General features: G+C 47.9%; 1 protein-coding gene across 1 annotated transcript; it reads left to right on the plus strand.

The window, feature by feature from the left end:
• Positions 1 to 382: 382 nt before the first annotated feature.
• On the plus strand, positions 383 to 14,292 carry LOC115325703 (serine/arginine repetitive matrix protein 1-like). Its single transcript, XM_029986404.4, has 6 exons — positions 383 to 624; positions 3,042 to 3,331; positions 6,800 to 6,973; positions 8,061 to 8,218; positions 10,996 to 11,181; positions 13,597 to 14,292. The coding sequence occupies exons 1-6, from the start codon at positions 383 to 385 to the stop codon at positions 13,744 to 13,746; spliced, it is 1,200 nt and encodes a 399-aa protein (XP_029842264.2). The 3' UTR covers positions 13,747 to 14,292.
• Positions 14,293 to 26,129: the final 11,837 nt, after the last annotated feature.

Here is a 26,129-nt window from a genome sequence, read left to right on the forward strand (position 1 = left end):
TATCAAGCGAAGCGCAGTTGTTGTGAAGTATATCGCGCGCGGCTCGTCTGCTAGACCGGTGCCGTGCTGGCCGCTCACAGCGGTCGGCGCGGCACCAACCTAGCAAACAAACCAGAAAAAAAAAAAAAAAAAAAAAAAGAACCCGGGGGGGGGGGGGGGGGGGGGGGGGGAGGGTCGAAGGGGGAAGGAGGACGGAGGGCGCACGCCAACGGCAGTGGTGGCGCCATCTGGCAGCCTTTCGAGACCGATTTTAATCTCCGACCAGACGTATGTTCGCCTTTCTGCCACTAGCGCCTCGTGGCGCTAGTTTTTCCTTACCATGGTGGAGGCTACAGCTGCACTCGGCTGACGTAGTCACGTTGTGACGCCGTGTCGCACAGTGATGGCTTCACGCCGATACCAACCGGGGGACCGGCTGCTAGGCAGGGAACCGCGGAACGCCCGGAAGCGATGGGAGTCGGACGGGTATGAATACGACATCTTTCCCCAACTCCCTCTGCCAGAGGCCCACCCTCCGAAGCGATGGCGGTACCAGGAGCAAGACAGTCCGTCGTTGTCTGAGGCAAGCTGGGAAGCAGAAGACGCTTCGCGACGGCCTTCACAGCTCAAACAGGCATCTTTCTGGTAAGCTCCCCTCGTGGCGGACCTTTACGCAGCTTGCATATTCTACAGAAGTGGGTGCGGACATAAAACATAGGCAGTGTCTGTTCCGCCGGGACCCGGGAGACTTACGAGTTTTCGTAGGCGAGTTTAGCCCTCTCTCAACGCTCTCCGTAACCCGCTGCGACACGTACAAAATGATTTTTCTTGCTCTCGGAACATCGTCTATAATTGGTTCAGGGTACTTCTGTTCTTTTAATACTTCTCGTAGTTGGTTGGCGTTAAGCCGTCGTCGTTTGGGCCTGTGGGCCTTAGGTACGCATGGCTTGCACTGACGTCACATCGCATACTTTTGACCACCATGTAAGAGGAGGAGAGGGAAGCTGCTTTTGTAAGAACTTTGAGTAACGGGTTAATTTTGGGAGGAAAATAGCGACGTCGGTGCATATCCGGGAGGCATAAAAGAGGATCCTGCTAAGAGGGGAGCTCCTTCTTCCCCTCTTCTCTGGTGGTCATCGAACCGCTTTTTGAATGACGTCACGTGCAAGCCATGTATACTGGTTTTGCAAGGACATGGGTGGCCACTGTCGGAGTGCAAGTATTTTTGACGGTCAGTCGGCTTTTGATAGAGTCGAGCAACCAGTTTTGTGCCCTCAACTATTACCCTGACGTCTAGAAAATTAACTTCGGTTTTGGAATAGTTGAGAAAAACTAATTAGAAGGGTCCACAAAATTAAAAACTTCGATGAAGCTAAGCAGCGTCTCCTCTTTCTGCGGCCAGATTATAAATATATCATCCATGTATCTCTTATAAAACATTGGTTGGAGGGGGCAGCTTGAAAGAAAATTAGGTTCTAGATTGCCCATGAAGATATTCGCGAATGGCCCCAAACTACGCGAATATCTTAACCCCCAACATTTGGGCAACTTGTTGCTCGCTCTTCGTGTTGTCCGACAAACCTGTCACATCGCGGCAACAGCAGGACAACATGGGCGACAGAGAAAATGTTGCCTCCGTATGACAGCTTTCAGCAACAAAAACAGCCGCAACTTGTGTTGGACAATGCGTGTTGCCCTGATCGCTGGCTCAGCGAATTTCGGGCCGGGAACACGACAACACAGATAGCTTCAATGGCAGAGCTAGTTCCCTTTCAATAACATCTTACTCGAATAAAGGCTTCGAAAGCATTATTATTAATCTAGCGGCGAAAATGACATCACATGACTTTGTGTCATGTGACCCATTAACAAATTTAGCGGGAGGAGGAGCAGGGGCATACCCTCCCCTCCTCTTCCTCAAGAGCTGCACTCTAAGATTTGTAAACATTTTAAACGATTTGTGAACATGAACAAACAACTAATTTTTTGTGTTCATGTTCCATCCACCGAAAAGCACAGCAAAAGAGCCGAAGTATGCGTCCAATCTAGCCACCCTTCTGTCTCCTTCCGCACAATAAAGTCCTACTCTGTCACCGTGGCAGCGCAGTGTCTTCATTATGGAAGAATGCGCGAATGCAGCGTCTGAAGCCAGCAATGGGAGACACCATCTTCCACATGTTGTCTTCTAACGTGAAAGCCGAAACGCTGGCCAAAGTCGGACGCGCAGGTGCGGAGATCGATGCTGACTGCGTAAAGCGGTTGCCTAGCGAACTCTTGGTGGTTTCGATGAGGCTTGATGCAGGATCGGACCCTGCACACCACACGGTATGTTTTTCCGCCTAGCTTGAAGCCCAAGCTAACATTGCTGCATTGGTAGCAGGCGGCATTCGGAAAATGGCGCAGCTGTAGCCACCTTCAGACTCTGCGTTCAAGCACCCGTGTATTGACGTCCGGTGACTACAGCAGACGGACTTCATTGTGTAGACGGTGGCGTGGCGATATATGATGCATACCTGGGCCCTCTAGCCATGCTTTTCAATGGACTGAACATGAATTAAAAGAGTAAAACCAGGACTTCCGGCAGATGGCCGATTTTCTCCAGCGCCTAACATTGTACTCACTAAAACCGTGCAGTACAGCCAAGGCTAAAAGGAAGAGAGTATGCCAACCTGTTCAAGAGGAGGGAAAGGAAGAACGGTAGAGAAGGGCTGGGGTTCGCCCTTTCCTCCTTTCCCTCCTTTTCAACAGGTAGGGATACTCTCTTCTTTGTAGCCTTGGCTGTACTGCACGGTTTTAGTCAGATGGAGTATAGATGAAAAGCTTTTTGTGTTGGCCATCCGACGGCTGGCTTCATTCCCTGGAACTTAAAATATCAAACTGCCGAGAAAAAAAATTTTTTTTAATAACTGCAAAGTTTGTTACGAGTTGCAAAGAATGCCACGGGAATGTGTTCTGTGTAAACCAACTTTACCCTAAGATTCCCCGAACCGGAGCGATAACCATTTGTGTTCGACGCATGTCGTGCAAGTCCCAACCATCGCCTTTGGTCCCCATTTCCGCAGGAGCACGCCGAGCAGCCGCAAGCCCACAACTCTGAGGGGCTCTGCCGCAAGGTCGTCCGTGGCGCGTTCTGTCCACGCACAGCACGAGCCCTCGGAATCTTCAAAGAGGGCAGACGTTCCCGAGGCGTCGACTTCGGGCGTCGGTCGCCGTCCCTCGACCCCGAGGAGTTTCGGCGCGAGGTCGTCAGCGGAACGACCTCGGCAGGTGGGACGAGAACCGTCTCCACAGTCTTCCGGGGACGACGAGGGGCCCGCGGTGTCTGCATCCAGCGTCCAGCTACGTTCTGCAGGTGGGTCGTCGCGGGTTAGGACGGGTCGGCTTGCAGCCCGAAAGGGGGACACTAAGGTTTGTCTCGAAACACAAGAGTACAGCCGTGCGTGGCCTCTTTCTTTGTTGAAAACGCGAACGGGCATTGCGGCGCGCCCCTTTTCCAAGATGTCTCGTAAGAGGGGTGTTTCGGGACATTTGGTTGCTCTTTTAATGGTGAAAAAAGAATTGTTGTGCACGATGACAATTTTGGGTTTTGAACATGCCCATAGTGCGCATGTGTTGGTTTCGCAGTATTAAACGACAGTCTCGAAATCCACTTTAGTGGCTCTTTAAGGCTGGTCTGCACACTTGCATTTGCTTAAGAATGAGTTCTTGTGATCTCTTACGACGAGCAGGGCTGTACATAGAGATAGTTTGGTCAATGGGAGGAGCTGACGGAAACCAGGCGGAGCGGCGAAAGCGGTGCCCCGTGATGATTCTGCGAAATAAAAAGAACCGGAGTTATTCTTGAAGGAGGCACGTATCGTGGCACAGGTATTTTTTAGTTTCCGGATGATGCTGAGAGTGCATGAATAAATAATGGTAAGAGATTGATGCAAATAGGGAGTTTCAGGGTGCTGAGTGCTGTTAAATGAGCCAGAAAAGGTGACATTGACGAGAAAAATTTCCTGAAACACGAGGCGTAACTGCAAATGTGGGGTGCGCGTTCGGGGTTGGGTTCCAAATTGCCACGAAGCCGTGTCTACAATCTTCCCCGTCCACTCGGCCACGGCTGTGTCTGCAACCAAAAGAAAGATGAAGTGCATTCTAAATGTCGCGTGCATTGCCTTTTCGGTTGCGAAGAGTCGCAAACTTCAACTCTAGCATGCTGGACTGAAATACTCAAATACATCCTTACCCAGAAATTGTGATTGAAGGATATAGGCTAAGCTCATTGCCTCCGCTAGAGGAATATTCGTGACTGGTGGTTGGTCACAAATGCTGTCAATCAACGCGTCCAAGGCCATTGAACCGATTTCGGCCAATGACGTGCTTTCATTTTCGCCCTATTCTTACCAATGAATGCCCGAACTCTCAACATCATGGCTCTGACGGCGACATTCGTTCTACGCTCGCTTTGAAAAGTTTTGACTCCGTTATATGCGGCCATTTCTAATAGATAATCAGTGTTTGGTAAAGTACATCTAAAAAGTACTTTACGTAAAAAAGTAAGTTGGATGTTATGTACTTCAAGTAAAGCAGGGAGTACCAGTGTTGCCAGATGGTCCCAACAAAAAACCGCCAAACGGCTGGGAGGTATAGCCCAAATATAGCCAAAGCCATAAAATAAATATAGCCCAAAATAGCCAAGACTAAAAACAACGATTTTTAAGCCTTTTATTGACAATTTTTCATACGCATAAAAAACAACACGTTAAATTCTCTTTTTCAACCCTCAGATGCGCCACTTTTTGTGTACATTAGGTCCCCTGATATATATATATATAAAGAAAAGCGTCAGAAGGATGAAAATTTGTGAAACAATTACCCATCCTTCGTAGGTTTTCAGAAATAGAAAACATACATGAGCTGTATTGTGAAGCCCGGTAGATATAATCATACAGTAAAAGAACAGAATGTAGAAGCAGAACAGTCAGAACTGGGAGTTTTAAACTAGCACCCGCTATATCTAAGGTTCTTACCAATAACCCACCCGTCTATTTTTCTTTGTGTAGAATATGAGCGTCCCCCGTTCCGGTTCAAGCTATTTTTTAATTATGTTTCTTTTATTAAAGTTGGCGATGCCTAAGAACTTTCGCAATGAGCACCAAAGCTGCGTTTGGAGAGTCCAGTCTACGTCCGGGTAGAAGACGCGCTACCGGACCTGTAAAAACAGTGCAATTTGTTTGTTTGATTTGCTTCACTGCGCTGTGGGGAGACCGCTTGAACTCTGCTAGCACTGCTTCTCTGCGCATTGTGAAAACCCCGAAGTTTGTAGAAGTTTGAAGCCATTCTCCTTCCTTTCTTTCCTCTCAACTAGCCAAAAGAGAAACAATTTTTTTTTCAAAACTGACTAGAAGTTCCAAAATTAACTAGTCGAACCTCAAAGTTCGACAAGAGTTCGCCGCACCCTTAGAAATAGCCCAAAAATAGCCACATAGCCAAAGGCGAAATTTCGACGCCAACTAGAAAAAAATGTAGCCCAATTTGGCTATATATAGCCCAATCTGGCAACACTGGGGAGTACACCAAGCACAACATGCTTGAAGTAAAGTACAGGGAGTTCCCTAGAAACAAGAACCACGTTTTTCGGCTTGGGTAGATAAACTAAGCATCGCAGAAAGCTCAAACTTCGTGACAATGTGACTGTGGCTTTTGGGATAGAATGCAAAAGTTTGACAACGTGACGTCGCTTGGATCAAAAGATTATTGAAAAAAACAAACATTTCTCTATGAGCCAAAGTCCAGCTAAGCTTAATATTGTCAAAAAAAGAAATGACACTGGGCACCTGTAGTATCTATTAGCGAGTTTGTTTCACACGCACTGGCACCGTTCAAGTTCTCTCCCAGAATGCATCGCACTCACAGAGTGTTGCATGGAAAACTGGACTCAAACGAACTCGCCAAATGCACCGAGTGCAGAAGACTGATGCTGCCGCCATCTATGTTGTAGAAAAGGTACTGACTTCAAACCGAAACTATGGCCTTTCTGTTCGGAGTGATGCGTGGGAATGCGAGAATGCAGTCGCTACCAACGTTTATCTACAAACGTTGGTCGCTGCAACCTGTAGTTTATAGTTGCGATGACTTCAAGCAGCTCGGCTGCCGTAGAGATAGTTACAGACGGCGTAAATTTCCGCAACCAGCTGTCTGCAAAACAGCTGGTTGCGATCTTTCAATTCTTATAACCGTTTACACTGAAGAAAACTGATGATGCTCTCCGAGCAGAAGCTTGATCCGTTTGAGCATGGTATTATGCGTGAACCACTCAAAGGGTGCGGCTTAAAACTAGCCTGTTTGAATATCCAGCACTGGGACTTTCGATTTGGATTGTCATTATAGGTGGATTAGATATCAGCCTTGGTGAGGCGTCGAGAACGAGAGCTTTCTTAAACAAAATACGACGGGGCAAGTTGGCTGACGTAAGTAAATGACGTAGGTAAAAAAAACCTTTGCTCTAGTGAAAGAAAGTTCCAGGGCCACCTCGTAGATGTCGCCAAGGTATCTATTAGTCGTAAGTTATCACAAGTACTCTTCATAAGCAAATGCAAGCGCGTGAACCAGGCTTTAGTTCGTTCAGATTGTTGCAGAGTCTTAAGACCATTTTTACGGCGACGGCCACCGTTCGCAAAGTTTCGTGGCGGACCCCACGTGTGCTCCCCGCACGTGTGGCTCGCTTAATTTAGCGGGAAATCTTTTTCGCTTATTAGTTTGGCGGGGATTCGGTGTGTCGCGAGCGATTGCCATAGAGTTATTCCCTTTTCATTGTTCCCATTCCATTCCATAGTTCCCGAGGCGTCGGCTTCGGGTGCCGGGCGCCATCCCGCGACCTCGAGGAGTTTCAGCGCGAAGTCGTCGGAGGAACGACCCCGGCAGGCGGAACAAGAACCATCTCCGGAGTCTTCCATGGACGACGAGGGGCCCCCGTTTTCTGCGTCCAGCGTCCAGCGCCATTCAGCAGGTTGGTGGTCGCGGGTTACGACGGGTCGGCTTGCAGCCCGAAAGGGGGGCGCCAAGGTTTGTCTCGAAACGCAAAAGTGCAGCCGCGCTGTGGGGTTTTTTTTTTTTTTTCATTGAAAACGCGACCAGGCATTGCTGCCGAATTGAGTCGCACGATGCCCAGCTCCTACGGAGAGGCCGACGCAGTCGGCACACCTCCCGGTTCTAGTACGCCCTAACGACGTGCGGAGCTTTTCTGTTGTCATTCGTCGCCACTTGGAGACTGCTTTCGGTGCATGGGCGGGACGGGACGCCAAACACACCGGCGCGGTACGCATTCCAAATGCGTCGTCACGGTGCCGCGTGAAGTCGCCGTAGCTTCGTTCGATTTTCCCGCACCAATGCAAAAAAGTGCAGGGCGGTGTACTTCCGGCATGTGTGTCGAGATACGACCAAAAGTGCACTCCCTCACACGTTTCTGCACCAATGAAGAAGGTGCGGGTAGATCGAACGAAGCAACTGTCACACGCGTGCCGTCCACTAAATTCTGCGTAAGCCAAATCTATCCTGTGAGATCAAATTATATCGAGGTTTTTTCTTTTTTTTTCGTTTCTATAGGGTTAAAGATGTAAATATGTACCGGCCAGGAAGGATTCCTTCGTAGCCTTCGGCGACTGCATCTGACTCTCCGCAGCCACTGAGCCACTGGCAAGGTCGGAGTGAGTGTGCATCGACAGTGCGTTGTCACTTGCCTCGGTCAGACATTCCAGGGGCCCTGATCTGGACACTCGACGAAAAAGTCGGCGAGAAATCTGGCGGCTGTGATTGGGCAGTCCCAAGGTCAAGTGCGACGTTGACCAATAACGACCGCAGGATTTCTTGCCGACTCTTTCTCCAAGTGTCCAGGTTAAGGCCCCTGTTGGCTTGCCGGGGCCTTAGCTTATGTCGTTTGTCAATTCATGCCAAAACAGTTCCCGAACATGGATTTGCGAGACTGCCTTACCTCAAACAAAACATTAAAAGAAAAAACTCTTTATCTTTATCTTTTATTATTTTGTTTTTGTTTTTAGGTTTTTGGGTTTTTCTTACTTACCTTAACCTCTCTTTAGGAGCCAAACCCACGCCAGAAAGACGTCCGCCGACCCCGGCGCGCCAAGCTCCCGCACAGCCATCGGCGGCGGCACGCCGAGCTCCAGAGCCACCGGCACCGGAGCCTTCGGCATCAAAGGGACCCGGCAGGAGGCGAAAGTCTACCTCTCCCAGGAGGGTAAGTGGCCCTTTCCTCGCAGCCTTCGCGTGGGTGCCGCCATCTTGAAAAATACGGCCACTAAAGCCGCTGAACTAGATGTGCCAAGAGAAGGAAAAAAAGGTCCCACGCATCCCGGCCGCTTCAGTACGGCGGGGCGGCGCAGACCCGGACTTACCGGAGTAAGGTGCCGACAAGCTAGTGATGCAAAACTATCGATAAATCGACTATCGATACTATTGATAGTTTTGGAAAAACTATTGATAGTATCGCAGAACTATCAATAGTCGACTATCGATAGTACTATCGATAGTTTATCGATAGTCGACTACCGATAGTACTATCGATAGTTTTTCGATAGTCGACTATCAATAGTACTATCGATAGTTTTTCGACTATCGGTAGTACTATTGATGGTTTTTCGATAGTCGACTATCGGTAGTACTATCAATAGTTTTTCGATAGTCGACTATCGGTAGTACTATCGGTAGTTTTTTTACTATCGGTAGTCAGATTTTTGGCGGCTATGGAGACTATCGATAGTACTATCGATAGTTTTGTACCACTAGAGCGAACACAGTTGCCGTACCGCCGCTCGCCTCCCTTCCTCCTCTCTTCGCCCAAAATCCTGTCTCCGTCATCACTGAAAACTGAACCAAAGTTGGGATGGTAAGTGCTTGGGCTAGTTGGTGTCCCATTTGAAAAAGTAAAGCGAGAAAAAGAGAAGAGGGAATGACGGAAACTACTAGTGTCGTAAAACTATCGATAGTAAACTGTCGAAAGTACTATCGATAGATTGACGATAGTCGACTATCGATAGTTTTCCGATAGTCGATGAACAATAATTTTCCGATAGTCGACTATGAACAGTACTATCGATAGTTTTTCGATAGTCGACTATCGATAGTACTATCGATAGTTTTTCTATAGTCGACTATCGATAGTACTATCGATAGTTTTTTTACTATCGATAGTCAAATTTCTGGAGACTATCGATAGTTTTGCACCACTACGACAAGCCCGTGTAGCCGGCAGCTCCTTACTGTACGCGGAGAAGCGGCAGAATGTCGCCCGTGAGGTCGGAGCTGCCTTCTTTTCAAACCTGCCATGCAAAAAAAAAAAGTCAGCGTTTATGCCACGAAAACAAAGTCGACCAGAGCTCTAACAACCTCCAGTCGCTGCAGAAAAAAGGACACGGCTAACCCTCCGTCTACTTTCTCTCCCCTCTTTTCTGCCGCCGTCTTTATCGTCCCTTTTCTCGGGACCAACAAAGTCGGCGCTCACGATTTTTCGTGCTCTGCTCCCGTCTTTACCCACCCGGTTGCACAGGTGCCGCCATCTTGAAACCGTCGGACGCGGGCGCCGAAGCCGCCGAAAGAGCGTAGCTCACGAGTAGCGACGTTTCCCCGGCCGTCTCGCGGGCATCATTAATGGCACCCGGCAAGAGCGGGTGTAATGGTTACAATGGAGAGATGCAACTTCCTGTGATTTTTGTACGGTGTGTGGGGCACCCTGCAATCAAACGCGTCGTTGTGTAGGTGTAAGTGAATGCCATTTGGAAGTATTTAGTGCGTGAATTGTAAACAGGTTAAAAGATATATATTTCAGGCGTCTGGGATGACTTGCACCAAATCGTAAAAGAAAGAAACGGGGTGCTTTCCAATTCACAACTCGGCCCTTAAAGGAATAACTGAAGTTTGCTAATTGGTCTTAATCGACCGAATAATTTGGCAGATTGAGAAAAATGTGGCAACAATGTTAAGACTCTTGCTAACGACGTACAGTTTGTTTTACTTCCCTGGAGGACTCCATTTGCTTTTTTTAAAGTTTGATGCAAGTAATCTGGGACACCCCGTAGACATTGTCTCGATGTTCCCGAAAAATCAATAAATGTAAGGGTTTTTAAGAATCCCCTTTTCCTAAAGAAGTTAATTTTGTTATCTCGGAACTGTTTTCAGCTACGGCCCGCCACGGACCATAAATACTGCTGAAACAAACAAGAAATCGCATAATTTTAAGAGATTGTAGCAGACGGGTAACTTTTAGTTCTCGATTGCGTGCACAAACTTCGCATTTTACTTCCACCAGGGCGTCCAAAACAGTTGCCCGATCGGCGCATTTACCGCGTCGCAAGAAAAATGGTCCCTCGATTTCCGCCCGATGGCATCGCAGAAGGGCGGTGTCCCAGCGGCGGTGTGTTCATTGCCACTTCAAGACCAATTTCGGTGCGCGGGCAGAGCTTACTCGGCTTTTGGCGGGGCTCTCTTGCAGAGACGTAGTGCACGACAACATTCGTGCCGTCGAGGCGTAAGACACGTGCAGAGTTCCTCCCTGCAGTGTCAGTGCCAAGCAGTATGCAGTGCATTCTGTTTTAAGTCTGCCTTTGGCACAACAATGTAAAAAGAGCTTTTTTTTTTTGTGTTTATTTGGTATTGATTTGCCTAACTGCAGAAATCGCTAGAGTTCTTTTTTTGAAGGTGCGAAATGCTTTTTAACGGAGCTCCACCAATCGCAAGATTTCGCCCATACGTCTGCCCATCGGTGCATTTCCCTCCAAGTTTAGCGGTAAAATTAATAAATGTATAGCTTCTTTCCGAGACGACCGTTAAGTGTCTCCTAAGCAAATCTAGACGACCGCTCCTGAAATACCGCATTTCATGCAGCGTAAGACTTTAGAAGAAAAGAAAAAAAAAAGTCGCCATCAGCTTTCTTTTTAAAAATGGCGGTTGACACTTTAGCCCGGTGGAGGCCAATCGGCGGGAGCTAATCAGCGCGGTTGCCACTCCTCTTCTGCCCAGGGCAATGGGAGGCCGAAGCTTCGTGCCCCACCTTGGCTGAAGAACATCCGTCACCTCCAGAGGACCACGCGGCTCCTCATTCCGCGGCTGTCGTTTCCGCGGGTGGTGACGGAGATACTGCAGGGTTTGGCCCCCAGTCGCTCCGACCGCTACTACATGCAGGGGCTCGCCTTGCTGGCGCTACAGGTGGGCCTGCCTCGTCTTTCGGTCCTCGTCCTGGCGCCCCGTCGGCAACGACCCGCGTCGTCTGTCCGTCGACGTTGGCCCACATACCGTAAAGTCCTGAGAGATAGCCCACCTAAAATAGTTAGAAAATTGGGTGAAATTGAAGGGTGGGCTAACTTTTGGTGTGCAGTCGAGGCAAGTTGAAAAAATGCTATTTTTAGATAGTGTGTCCTTGTCAAAGTTATCGCAGCAAGGGGCAATGAAGCAAAGATGACTGTACTTTCCAATCAGCAGTGTTCGCTTATATCTCGCCATAGCTAACTAGACGCATTTGCGCCACGGTCATCATTGATCCGAAACTATGATTGCTAGGAGTGGGCTATTTTTCGGTGTTTCAAATCGAATAGCACCTCGAGCCAGAAATGGGAGTGGGTTACCTTTCTCGGGTGGATCATCTCTCCGGATTTTACGGTAGTCCTTTTTTTCGTCAATATGTACATACCTATTCACTTGTAGGTCAGGTAGGCCTGTGACTGAATCGACCTACGTGGCCTATTTAGTCGGTACCACTGCTAGCCTTGGGTCTTCGGCATGCGCCGCTTGGCGAAACACAACCGCACGCCGGTAGGATGCTCGTCCAGATCGAAACGGGCAGGAGTGGGGAGGATCACAAGAGCCAGGAACCTTGGGTCTTGCTGTGCGAGCTTGCGCTCTACGCTCTCTGAGCCGCAGTGCACTAACAGACCCGACCGCCGGTCCTCCATTACATGAAAGAGCAGTGTCTCTCCTTTAAAGAGGCGGTGCAACGATTTTCTAACTTTGGCCAAGTAATTGTGGGAATTAGTCGAGGCCACCCATAATACGAGGAGCGGGAACCCTTTCTTTCTTGCGTGCGCTAGTTTTTAATCTACAAAGAGATTGAACAAGTAGAAGTGTATCGACTGAGGTTCAGTGTCGCCTTTGGAACCAGCAGCCTTCCCTGCACGTTGGTCGACTTTTCAAGGTCACGCTTCCCATCGTCGAGGGATCTAGGTGGGACGGCTTGCCGCGGGGAAAGACGTTGAAGGTAGCAAAGGAGAGGAAACGGTTTCCTTTATTTCCGATAGATGGCGCCGCGGAAAAGGTCACGCCATAGTTCCGATGACAACCACACAAGACTGCAAATTAAAAAAAATATGGTGTTGTTTTTTTGCAATTGCAGTAGAATATTGATGATATGAATCTCGAGGGATCGCAGGAAATTTTTGTATCATCCAAAATTCATACTAACAAAAAACAAGTCGCCTAATTACGTAAAAGCAAAGGGGCGGCTGTACGTGCCATTCATTGGTCACACCCCCATCTAAAGAAGTCGGTAATGTTCTTCCGAGTCTTTTTTTTTCAATGCCACCCAAACGTCACTTTTGACACATGGAAGAACGAGCGTACCTGCCGTCGCTGACCTTGATCTCGGGCTCACTATGCGGCGCAGCTCATCAAGGGCATGCAGTGTTTCAGCAGTCATTGGTGGCTGCTTGTCATTAGTTACGTCGCCGTCATTATCTCCACTACTTGACCGTCCTTGCAGTGCCATCACTTCGTCAATGATTGCCTCGGCAGTCCTTAATCCGCAAGTAGCGAGGCTGTCATCTGCGGTAATGAAATCAAAGGCCGATTTCTCAGCACAAAGCAGGTCTCAGTCCTCAATTCTCAAGTTTTCCTCTGGTTCCGGAGGAGCAGCCACTGTAGGATTTCTGAATTCACACTTGCGAAATCCGTTAGATAAGCGTTGATTCCACGATCAACGTCAATTCCAAACATCATTTCGCACGTTCACTCCAGTCTGTCAGAGTTGCTGAAACCCATTTATCGCGTGACAATAAATATAAAGCAGCAACTCTTGAGTAAGCAAACACGAGTTACTCCAGCGAGTCAAATTCTCATCACGCGACAACACAGAGCAGCCCTGGATGTGGGTATGTTTTCCAATTTTGGAACGCACCTACGGTTATCGGGATTGCATGGCGCGTATATAGAAAGAACGGCGAGAAAAGTGACTCAAAAAGCCTGCTACAGTCGTAGGAGCCAAGTGATGCCGCCCCACAGGATGTGTAAACGTTGTTGACGATCGTTCACATGATCCACCGCGGCCGAGAAGGCATTCGGACTATCCCGAAACGTAATATATTAGTCTTAACAAACTTCGGCCGGGAATTTCGAAAAATCTGTTTCGTACCGAAATTCGGACGAACCGTCGTCGTATCATCGAGATTCTACCGTATGCAGCAAATTTGTAGCATTTTGAATGAAGGTGGCACATTTTCTCCTCTATTGCCAATAGAAACAATGTAAAAAATGCGAGCCGTAAATTTTTCGACATTAAAATTGTGGCACTGTCCGAGTTCTAACATGTCGACTCGATTCGTCGGCGTTTGACGGGCATCACCTCTTTTCCAGGACGCGTCGGAAGACTTCGTGACGAACTTCCTGTCGGCGAGTTACCTGTGCTCCCTCCACGCCAAGAAAAAGACCCTGATGAGGCCAGACATGATTTTCCTCCAGAACCTCCTCAAGGCCTTTGGCGCCACCCTCGCCACGGCCTTCTGAAGCCGCCCACTTCCTTCAGACGCCAACAATGCTGTGTACATAGCTTCGTTTCGCCGACATTGTAAATAGTTTTCTTCTCATCGTTGCATTTCCAACACTCTGTTCGCCCCCAAGCTGACAGTGCAGTGGAAGTTTGTCGCCACACTGTCGGCTCGGGGACGAATGTGCAGTCGCGGGCCCAAGAGGCAGGAAAGCGCCGCCTCGCAGGTTCAATCGCGTTCCGGTTTCTTGCGTCCGCCGTTGTGTGTGGACAAAGTCGTTCACTCGTGAACATTCTCACTCTCTTCCTCGCGCCTTTTTAGTGTTTTAACTGTGAACTCGTGCTTTTTGCTTTTCAATGACAAAGTTGCGTTTGCAACGTTAACGGACACGCGTACGGAAGTGTGCGACCCGCTCCACATAAAGTTTTCTGCGGATTGGTGTCGTATTTGTCTGTTCTCGTATTGCACCTAAAGTTTGGACACTTTTTCCTTTTTTTTTTTCTCGTGTATTTCAGCATATGACTTTTAATGTTTGTTTTTATTTTCAATAAAGTTGTTTGTCATTTTAGAGATTAGAGCAAAGGTGTTTGAATCGGCATCCCGATTTCGAGCGGAGGTCACAGTATCAAGAATGGGAGAACTTTTTGGCCTTGTCATTTGGTGAACTGCTTCCATGAGACAGTAGGTTGCGTGCAAGCATTGTGATTGAGCAATTTGACCAGATGAGATATGTTTGCGTAGTTATCGGGTTTTTTTTTCTAGTGTATCTGAAGAACACTCGGCACGTTTCTGGTCACGATGCAAAATCTTGACAATTTTTAAGTTATTCTTAATATGAAATCATTGGAATGGGAATGGAATTAGATGCCTTTTGCCCGGAATAGAATGGGCCCGGTTCTTTATATATATATTTTTTTTTTTTTGTACGTTTAGCTATACTCAGTTAGTCGGCGAGTCAGTTGTTCAGAAATAAAATGAGTGGGAAGCTGCAAACCCGCGTGGAGCCCTAGCCGACTTATACGCAAAAACAAAGTGCAATACAAAAGAACAAGGGTCAAAGCAAAGAACAAAGGGGGAGGGAAGGAAGCGGCGGTGGCGCCTTTCACCAGTGAAGTTCAACACAAACTCGAATGCGTCTGCACCTGTTGCACGGCTCAAGGGTACGTCATCAGTCAAGGTGAACTTGACCCGCTACTCTGGTGATCCGATACCCAGGAAGGAGGCCAGACGTGGCCTCGCTGTGCCGACCCAGACTTCGTACTCCTGCGACTCGTCTCGAGCGCGCTGTTTCTAGGAGAGCTCGCACCTGTGCCGGCCATCTCGGGTCGCAATTCACAGGTCTCTGTTTGGATGATGCTAACCGAAACTTGAGGACTGCCATTCATGCGTTAGAGGCAGAAGGTCGGCAGGTAGGACCTTCACAACAGGGATGCCACCGTATTAAGAAGAAGAAGAAGAAACTTAGGTGTTTAATGGCACAGCGGCAACTAAGGCCATAGTGTGCCAAACACAAGGTAAGTTAAAGGCAATACTGAAAAGACCTATAGTAGGTAGTTCCATCTTAAAACTATGGAAAATGAATGATTAGAACCTTACAAGATGCAGGCCTATTAAGGCCTCCAGAAATTTTAACCAATGCTCCACTAACCAGAGGCACTCTAAAGGAATTTCATTCACGCAAGGAAGTATGGAAAATGTGCCGACGATACAAGATCGCCGGCTCTCTGCCACCACTAATTTTCAGGTAAATGTAATAGAAAAGAAAACAAACTAAATTTCATAGCCGATGTAGGATGCCCATGCGATCTAAAAACTTAAAAACTTGACGGTGCGGCACAAGAGGTTCGTCACCCAACAATATTGCCGGGTGGAACGGGACGCGATTCCGGAAAAAGGTAGAGAAAAAAGTAGTGCGTTCGTGATGGTACTTGGGACATACGATAAGGATATGCAAGACGCTCAAGGACTCGTTACAGTGTTCACATTTCGGAGCTGCCTCTGCCCGTAGGAGGTACCCATGCGTGAGATGGGTGTGTCCCAGTCTCAGACGACAGAGCACAACCTCAAAGAAGCGCTCCCTGTGTCGGAAACTTGCCCATTCCCGCAGGGTAGGTTTCACACAATGAAGCTTGTTGTGTATTTCCGTGTCCCATTCTAACTGCCACTTTTTCTGGATTGCTTTTTTAAGACTGTGTTTGTAATCAGTGTACGGAATGTCCTTGATATCCACTTGCCTCTCAATGCACGTACTGGCAGCTCTATCAGCATCCTCATTTCCCTGAATACCGACGTGACTAGGCGCCCAACAGAAATTGATGTGTAAATCTGATTTTGCTGCAGTGTGCACAATGTTCCGGAGCCTAGTAACGAAGGTATTCTTTGGTACTTCCAAAGAAACAAGTGCCTTTAAAGCGCTGAGAGAATCAGAGTAGATGACAGAATGCTGGATAGCGTTTTCTATAATGAATTCAACAGCTAAAATTAAAGCATATAATTCTGCAGTAAATATTGAGGCTCTGGCATCAAGACGCCTAACAACCTTCCATGTCTCGCTTATAACAGCACAACCAACAGCAGAGTCACTCTTAGTACCATCTGTGAAGAAACTCCTACAGTCACTGTACGCATAAGCAACCTGGGAAAACTCCTGCTGCAGGGCAGCAACAGGAGTTTGCCGCTTATTATATTTGATCAGAGTAAAATTAATTATGGGTGCTACGCACTCCCAAGGAGCCACTGCCAGTGGAAGTTGGGCAACTAGGCTGAAACTGTCAAGGTCGTAAGCCTGTGAATATCTTTTAATTCTCTGCGTAAAAGGGGGTACGACAGATGGCTTGTTCTGGAATGTAGTTTCATAGCGAGAATCCTGAATTGCTTCCTGGATCGGATGAGAAGGGACAGAGCGAATTCTTAATGCATACTGGAAGCCTAAATAAAACCGTCTTTTTTCAAGTGAATATTCATTACTCTCAGCATATAGGCTAGGAATAGGGGACGTCCGAAAAGCACCAGTGGAAAGCCTCAGACCTTGATGGTGGATCGGGTCCAACACCTGAAGCGTAGATTGACGTGCGGATCCATACACTACACATCCATAATCCAATTTTGAAAGAACCAAGCAGTGTTAGAGACGAAGGAGACATTCCCGATCGCTACCCCAAGACTTGTGTGAAAGCACCTTTAGGAGGTTCATTGACCTTGAGCATTTCTGTTTCAGGTAAAGTACATAACTACGGAAATTCAGCTTTTTATCAAATATCACTCCTAGAAACTTGTGTTCATTATGAACAGGAATTGCCTGCCCCCTTAAGGTCAGACTAGGCTCTAGGATCATGCCCCTACGTAAAGAAAAGTTGACACATACTGACTTCTCTGGTGAAAAACTAAACCCATTGGCATCAGCCCACCTCATCAGACTATTAATTCCCAGCTGAAGTTGTCTCTCGCGGACCGAAATGTTACACGAACAGCAAGAGATCTGCAAATGCCACCGTATTGTTTTATCAACCGTAACAGAAGATAAGACATGTGCTCCAGGATGCTTCAGGTGGTCCACCCTATTCTCGAAAATTCCAAATGCAACTGCCTGCATAGTCTTCAACGAGGTCACCTACAACGAAAGTATGCATCGTCCTTTCATACAGCAGCGTGGGTAAAGTTTCAAGTTCAAGGCAACACCTACAGATACAAGAATACTAGTTCACTCCGCCGTGACATCATCTTATCAGTGTTGACAGGAACGCCCTTATTGGACAGGGAAGTGATGATGTTTTGATGGAATTTATTTAGAGGTCGAAGTCTTTTCGCATCACTGGTCAGGCAGACAGGATGCTAGGGAAGGGGCCGCGGTCAATCCTTGATGGAAAGTTTTTTGAACCCATTGAAGACTCCTCTTCGTCCGGAACCACTACCTTCAAGGCGAAGCGCCAAGCCTGCGGGAAGGTAATTTTGGGATAAAAAAAAAAACAAGAAAAATCTTCCATCAAACTTAAAGCTTCATCTCAGTTGGCGTCTCAAGGAAATTTGAAGAATGTATTGCATTATCAGTATTTATATATCTGCCCTCTCTAAAATGTATTCCTGTATTTGATTTTCCAAAGACGTTTTGACTCTTTAAAATGTATTTCCGATATGTATCACGATACATTTTTACAGATATATTTGAGTATCAGTATTTTAGCTACTATTTTCCTCTATCCCAGTATTTCTATTTTCAAATACATTTTTTTACTATTTCTGCCCAACCCTGCAACGCAATGCAGCTGCCAAGTGTCAATTTTTACGTTTAAGAATTAGAGGAATGGAATGGAACGATTCAGCCATTCCAGGAGTGGGAATGGGCCCAGTGTCCCCATTCCTAGGAGAAGGAATTGACTTACCGAAAACTAATTCCCCGGAATGGAATTGGAATGGAATTGGTGTGCCCATTCCGCAACACTGTATTGAAGCACCATCTCGCACCCCAGGTTTTCGCGAGCAAAACCAGTCGCAGCAAATTCTTTCGCAACAAGGCCGCCAGCGAGCAAGCCACGACCCCTACGAGCAATCGAGGAACTGGAACTGCGGGAACAATCAGTGGCCGCCAGGGCCTTCTCTGAAGGTCAAACGGTGAGGCAAGCTACGGTAGGAAGGGTAAAAGGGAAGGAAGAGAGGCAGCCGAGGTTACAAGTGGGTGAAGAGGATAAGTTTGTCTTTGAGAGATGTTCCTCGGTGGGACTGCTTGCGGCGCTTCAAGTTCAAGGACAAGCAGGAACCTGTTTGTCGCAAGTGTTGGCTGTTACAGTGGGACAGCATCCGCTTCACGTAACTTTGTGGTGTTTCCAGACAAAAATCTGCGTTTGTCGCTCTAGGGGGACGAGGCTATAAGTCTAAAAAGACAAACATGATTCCTCCCTCCCTTCTAAGCCAATTTTCTCCCCCTAACTATCACCAGGATTACTTTTGGGGGATCGGAAAAAAAAAATGAAAAAACATCACCCCCCTGCCTCTCCCCCCCCCCCCCCCCCCCCCCTTTTCCATGAGGGAGTCGCCAATTTCCCTCTGGTCAAACATTTTCACCGTTAGATGGGTAGTGCAACGATATTAATGTTCAAAGAGTTGGCAGTTTGTATTTTTGATATTGGTTATCCAAGCACAAGTGACCAAAAACGTGTCACCTTGATTCAATAAACTGCTATTCCGCTGCGTAGTTGCAAAGAAAAAAAGCTAACTATTTGCTGATCTGAAGCCGCGTGTGGCCGTTACGGGAACTACGGTGACAGCGCCACTGGGGGATACGCGAAAGTCAACAAAAACCTGTCCCCCTCCGCTGCTGCATTCGCCGTCGGCCACGTGGCGAACCGTCCTTTGTGTCAATCGCTCGCCGTGACCTTTGACGTTGCTAATCCTTTAAAAGTCGACAATCGCGGAGGAAGCAGCTGGGGTATCTGAAGAGAGAGCCCAATGGGAAACCAGGTGGTCCCCCAAACATGGTCACTCGAAAGGCGACGTGGGGAGTTGAGAGGCACTTTGACCTTTGGTTTGTTTCATTTTTTTTTTTTAATAAAAACTAGTGCTCTCAAGAAATTATGCTTTGCTGTTCTTCGTTTTATAGGTGACACAGATTGATTTCCGCAGTTAATTGGCCAAAGTCCGAAAATACTTGCACCGCCCTTTTAAAGGGACACTGACACCCCCCAAAAATTTTTTTCTTTTTTTGCCAGGCGCTTTATTATGGTGTCGGAGGACTACCCAATTAATATATTTGCAACAGAGTCGCGTATTTTTTTTTAATAAAGTCAAAAGACGCAACTGTTCGAAACCGAAACCGAAACCCGACGGAGGTCGGAGAAGTGGAGAGAAGGGAGTGAGTGGCGGAAGTCACGTGGCTACACCCGACCGTGCGTTTTTTTTTTCTTCTCTCCGTAGCAGACGACACGACATGCGGCGGGCGATGCGGCGTGCGGGAACTGCTCGCCGTGCGATTCTTTTGCAGTTATGTTTGTTCCGCTCGTTGTTTTGTACTCCAAGATGAGTTGTTTTGTAGATTGAGGAGTTGGAGATGAGTAGTAAGTGCCCGTGGTGAATTTCCATGATCGGCTCCGAAAAGAATACGGCTATTCCGCCCTACTACGTCACCGCGCGAATTTTGTGCGCGTTGAGAAAGAAGTTGAAATCAACCAACTTTTTTATGCGCGCCCGGAAGGAGCGAAGAATTGGCGCGACGTCACGAAATACGTCACATCCGGGGCGCGCACGACCTACAGCCGCAAAAAGAAGCGTTGGTTTGGATCGCGCTTTACGCACTTTCTACGGTCAAATTAACATGGCCGACAACGTCGCTCACTTGCTCGGTCGCGACGACCCAACGGACATTTATTTTTCTACCTGCTCTTCTTGCGAGTCCCGACTTCAAGCAGCAAGAAAAAAATGAAGAAGTACTTGAAACCGACCACGACGAACATGAACGCTGGATCCACAGACACCCGGAAAAGGCAACAAAGGCAACGATCCCACCGACCAAGCGAGCTCGGCAGAATATATAGGCCTGGCAGGCACTCTGGGGCTTCTTTCTACTGGTGGATCTCTTTCCTTAGTAATAATTCAACCGGCCCCGGTAAACTGTAAGTTGGAAAGTTTGCTGCCGATTTTCCTCTAGCAAAAGCACTTCCGGGTCGAAGTCGGGAAGCACCACGCATTGGCGACATTCGCATCTAGTAAAGAAATCGTACGCGTGCATATTCAACTCGAAGTAGACACGTCGTGCTTGACGTTTGCGCGAGCGATGTCTTCAGCCACGAGAAGGGAGCGACGGCTCGGCGACGTCTTCGTGCAAATCGGCTTGGTGGTCGGGCGTGTCGTACGGGATGGATACCACTTCTTTTGACGAGTCCCAAATTTCTCTTTTAAAGGTAGACAGAACTCGCCGGTACCGGGAACGACAGTTCTGAAATAGAGGTCCCACGCCCATCGTCCGCTGCCATCGCCGTCCCCGCGAGTCCCACGACACGCGAAACGACGAACGCACAGAATCCTTCCGGTTGTCTGTGGAACTTTTTTTTTTCAGTCAACGTATTTGCAGCTTTTTAGAAGCCACAAAAAATGGGTTTCATATTTTTTTCTGTTTTTATACTGAGTGTGTGCCTTCAGTGACCCACGACTTTGATTAAATTTGGTGGCCGCATCGATACCTTAGAAAACGGCCCGTGACCTTGGAAAAGAGAGTGAGCGAGACTCGAACCGGCCAGTTCTTGATCGGCGGTTTTCGGGCGGAAAGAAACCGAATTTCGAGCCGCAAATTCTGTTCTGGGTAGTTGAGCTCTCATATGTCACGTACAACTAAAAACATCGGCGAGCATAAATACCCTGTCAGTGTCCCTTTAAGGCTCGTTCACACATTTGTGTTTGACTACAACCAACGTTACTAAAACACTCAGTTGGGAAACTCCCATAGAGACAGCCCTAAAAATATGGCCCCAATCTGTCTCCGAGCATCGAGCTAATGACGAACACAACGCCACTATTTCTCCCGCAGCGGCCACTCGAGAAACTGCACGTGATTTCTATTTTTGGCTTTGACAGGGATGGACCCCCGTCTCCCCGGCGGACGCGCCGCGTCGAACTAGCGAAGTTAAAATGCACCTAGGTCGGGACGCGCTACCTGAAAGGCCCGCTGAGGCATGGTTTTATAAAAACAATATTAATTGTTCCGAAAAACCTTGCGAAATAGAGATGATAAAAACATCACGCGCCCATCATTTGCTACTAAACTCCAATAAATTTAATACAAAAAGAGTATTTTCCGTTTGTTTTTACGCAAAAACAGGCTTTCAAAAAGCTCAAGGTGACCACAGTACAGACAAATGATAAAGAGTGGCGCTGTTGTCGCATTTAGCTCGGTCTCGGTGGACGCCAGCGGCCCAGGTTTCGACGGCGAGTTTCCCAACTGAGTGTTTTAGTAAGGTTGACTACAACCGACGGCGACAAGATCAGTTTTTAAGCCTCTTGAGACGGCTTACAACCAGCCCCGCAGCAGCGCATCCGGTCGTAAGATGCTTAAAAAGCGACAAGATCAGTTTTTAAGCCTCTTGAGACGGCTTGCAACCAGCCCCGCAGCAGCATATCCGGTCATACTCGATCGCAAGCGCGTGAACGGGCCCCGCACCGGACCCACAGGGGTACAGGGTTGAGACTTTGGCCTGGTGCAGGAACCGTGCGCATCTAATTCAAACCCCGACCAGGGCGCCCCTAGCGGCAAACGGGTCCGTTGCATCGGGATTGCATCGGGGAGCTTCTGCCAGGCGTTGCGTTGGTTGTGCGTATAGTGCCTGGATCGCGTCTTTGACTGGTGTGTTTACCGCGGCCAAAAAAGTGGTCCCTCGATTTCCGCCTGATGACGTCATAGAAGTGTCATGCTGTCGCCGGTCGCGACCCTGGTGGCGTCCCAACAGTTATGGTGTATGTACCAGATGCCTGTTCTGCTGCAGGTCGCTTTCCACTGTGACAGTTCACGGAAGCTGGTGCAGCCGGAAGTTGGGACACCTAACGGGACGCCGTGACGACAGCGACACTCGCTTTCGCTCGTGCTTTTTGCCAGCATTTCTACGGCCAACCGCCAGGATCGCGACAGGCAACAGCATGACACTCGCGTCATTTGTTGCCACATCGGGACCACTTTTGATGTATGGGCGGGATAGGACGCTAAACACACCAGTCGAAGACGCGCTCCAGGCACCATAGTTGTGCGTTGTAGTGGGTTAGCAGTGATTTCTGAGATGGCTATTCCGCACCAAGAAAGCCGCAACAATTGCTGCGTGGTCGGCTGCAACAGTACGTCGAAGATCGCACACGGCACGTAGTACTACATCGTCCCTTTGAAGCCGTACGAGGTGGAGTACGATCTGGGTGCGACTTGTGCGTCCATACAGGTCAGTGGCGTTTCTTACCTTCCAGTGCGCGCTTTGTTTAAACTGCTGAGGAATAATACAATTAACTTTGTTTTCTATTCTAGCGACGATGGAACAGCATCGACACCGACGGCAAACTCTAAAGTATGCAGCATTACTTCACCGGAATCGAGAAGCGGAATGCGATGAAACTTAGTTCAGCTATCAAACTATTAGTTCAGCTATCAAACTATTCATACAGGGAGGGTCCACAAGGGTCGCGCGGGCATATTCCATTCAGCAAGCCAGCCGGTCGTGGGCAGACGGTCTTGGCCCTGGACCGTCTGAGCAATAATGCTGCGCCGGAACGGGTCGGAGTGCCTGCTAGGCCTATATATACCTATATATTCTGCCGAGCTCGCTTGGTCGGTGGGATCGTTGCCTTTGTTGCCTTTTCCGGGTGTCTGTGGATCCAGCGTTCATGTTCGTCGTGGTCGGTTTCAAGTACTTCTTCATTTTTTTCTTGCTGCTTGAAGTCGGGACTCGCAAGAAGAGCAGGTAGAAAAATAAATGTCCGTTGGGTCGTCGCGACCGAGCAACTGAGCGACGTTGTCGGCCATGTTAATTTGACCGTAGAAAGTGCGTAAAGCGCGATCCAAACCAACGCTTCTTTTTGCGGCTGTAGGTCTTGCGCGCCCCGGATGTGACGTATTTCGTGACGTCGCGCCGGTTCTTCGCTCCTTCCGGGCGCGCATAAAAAAGTTGGTTGATTTCACCTTCTTTCTCAACGCGCACAAAATTCGCGCGGTGATGTAGTAGGGCGGAACAGCCGTATTCTTTTCGGAGCCGATCATGGAAATTCACCACGGGCACTTACTACTCATCTCCAACTCCTCAATCTACAAAACAACTCATCTTGGAGTACAAAACGAGCGGAACCAACATAACTGCAAAAGAATCGCACGGCGAGCAGTTCCCGCACGCCGCATCGCCCGCCGCATGTCGTGTCGTCTGCTACGGAGAGAAGAAAAAAAAAAAAAAACGCACGGTCGGGTGTAGCCACGTGACTTCCGCCACTCACTCCCTTCTCTCCACTTCTCTGACCTCCGTCGGGTTTCGGTTTCGGTTTCGAACAGTTGCGTCTTTTGACTTTATTAAAAAAAAATATGCGACTCTGTTGCAAATATTAAGTGGGTAGTCCTCCGACACCATAATAAAGCGCCTGGCAAAAAACGGAAAAAATTTTTTGGGGGTGTCAGTGTCCCTTTAAAAGGGCGGTGCAAGTATTTTCGGACTCTGGCCAATTAACTGCGGAAATCAATCTGTGTCACCTATAAAACGAAGAACAGCAAAGCATAATTTCTTGAGAGCACTAGTTTTTATTTAAAAAAAATGAAACAAACCAAAGGTCAAAGTGCCTCTCAACTCTCCACGTCGCCTTTCGAGTGACCATGTTTGGGGGACCACCTGGTTTCCCATTGGGCTCTCTCTTCAGATACCCCAGCTGCTTCCTCCGCGATTGTCGACTTTTAAAGGATTAGCAACGTCAAAGGTCACGGCGAGCGATTGACACAAAGGACGGTTCGCCACGTGGCCGACGGCGAATGCAGCAGCGGAGGGGGACAAGTTTTTGTTGACCTCCGCGTATCCCCCAGTAGCGCTGTCACCGTAGTTCCCGCAACAGCCACATGCGGCTTCAGATCAGCAAATAGTTAGCTTTTTTTTCTTTGCAACTACGCAGCGGAATAGCAGTTTATTGAAGCAAGGTGACACGTTTTTGGTCACTTGTGCTTGGATAACCAATATCAAAAATACAAACTGCCAACTCTTTGAACATTAATATCATTGCACTACCCATCTAACGGTAAAAATGTTTGGCCAGAGGGAAATTGGCGACTCCCTCATAGACAAGGGGGGGGGGGGGGGGGGGGGGAACGAAAAGTATGGCCAATCGTTCAAAATACAAACGCACGTTTATCATTTACGGTTATTATACGTCATGCTTGACCCATTTCCGAACGAAATTTGAATATTTCAATTTATGTTTCCGTACCCCTTTAAAGGGGTACGGAAACAAAAATTGAAATATTCAGATTTCGTGTATCCCTTCTCATGTACAACCGCATCATCAACGACACCGACCGCCTGGATTTCTCAAGCAGTAGAAGTACTGGACCGACTGGGACGTCGACTGGCGGAGCTGGAGGCCGAGGTTGCCTATTTCGGTATCTGCCTCCGAAAAAGGTTCGTGGACCCAGCTGCATTCAAACAGCTGTCAGCATCGGGGAGCCATTGGAGCGGCAAGAAGAGGATCCTCAAGGCGTACAGAGAAGCCTCAAGTCACCGGATCAAAGAAATACGCAGCGCTTCCGAAAGACTTTGCGAGCTCCTGGTGGGAGGTGATTTCAAGCGGCACAGGGACTACATCATTTGGAACAGCATCAGGAGGACAGTTTTCAACCGTATGTGGTATGTCAAACGAAGGCATGTTCTGGATAGCATTAAGATGAAATCTCAGGAGGGAAGGGATAGAGACTCACGGGTTTGTAGTTTTTTCGATCGGATGTGTGGAGGTTGTGTTATCAATCCGGGTGGCGTAATGTTATCAAGGAAGACGCAAGCAGTGTTGGAAAACGGACCGAAGTTTTGTATTGATGTAAAACCGTCAAGGGTGGATGTAGTTTCTTCTATACAGTCGGTTGCGAGAATAGTCAGGCATGAAGAAAGAGCGGCGTTTATTGAACAGGCTGTTGGCAGAATGGAAAACGTATTGGATACCCAAATGAGAAAAGGAATTTTCGTGTCGTCAGCTCGGTTAGAAAAGAGTTAGAGGATCGGTCATTACAATTGCTACAAACGAATAAATCCGGTAGATTCGCGGTTCTTTCAAAATCGTCATTTCAAACGAAAACAGGTGAAGCAATGGAATCCTTGTTTCAAGAATGGGGTGGAAACATCGGGAAGTTAAAGAAAAATATAGTTTCAATTTTAGAGGAAGACGAATTTAAGGATGTAGCAAAGACCATGGTAAATCTGTCGAAGTCAGCGTTGAGCGTAAAGTTCTTCATTAAGGATCATAAACCGGAGATGCCACTTAGAGTGGTGATCAATGAGAATGGCACTTGGCAGAAGGTAGTTTCCGTGTTTCTTCAAAAAGGTTTAAATCATGCAATTCTAGATAAGTCTTTGTCACTGAGAAATTCGAGTGAGTTGATCACGGTACTCGAAGGTCATCATGGAAAGGAAGGAGATATGTTGTCAATGGACATCAAGGATCTTTATTACTCATTAGAGAAGAGTCGTTTGTTGGAAAGGGTAAAAGGGGTGCTTGAAATGAATTTCGTAAGGTTCCAATCGCGGGCAGGCATATCGGTGGACAGTTTTCTTGCCGTTCTTGATTATTACTTGCAGTCAACAATAGTAGAGTATCAAGGGAAAAAGTATTTACAGAAAGAGGGAGTATGCATTGGGTCGAGTGTAGCACCGGCGTTAGCGGAAATTTACCTAAATTCTTTGGATTGCATTGTATCTGATAGGT

The sequence above is a fragment of the Ixodes scapularis genome, unplaced genomic scaffold, assembly GCF_016920785.2.
Source record: "Ixodes scapularis isolate PalLabHiFi unplaced genomic scaffold, ASM1692078v2 PGA_scaffold9__187_contigs__length_104089568, whole genome shotgun sequence".
In the NCBI taxonomy this organism is placed as follows: domain Eukaryota; kingdom Metazoa; phylum Arthropoda; class Arachnida; order Ixodida; family Ixodidae; genus Ixodes; species Ixodes scapularis.

What these genes read in the sequence shown, in the direction of transcription:
- LOC115325703 (XM_029986404.4), top strand. Translation starts at nt 383, where the DNA reads ATGGCTTCACGCCGATACCAACCGGGGGACCGGCTGCTAGGCAGGGAA. An exon ending in CTCAAACAGGCATCTTTCTG is followed by an intron (nt 625 to 3,041) that starts GTAAGCTCCCCT and finishes CCATTTCCGCAG; the next exon opens with GAGCACGCCGAGCAGCCGCA. An exon ending in TCGCCTTGCTGGCGCTACAG is followed by an intron (nt 11,182 to 13,596) that starts GTGGGCCTGCCT and finishes CCTCTTTTCCAG; the next exon opens with GACGCGTCGGAAGACTTCGT.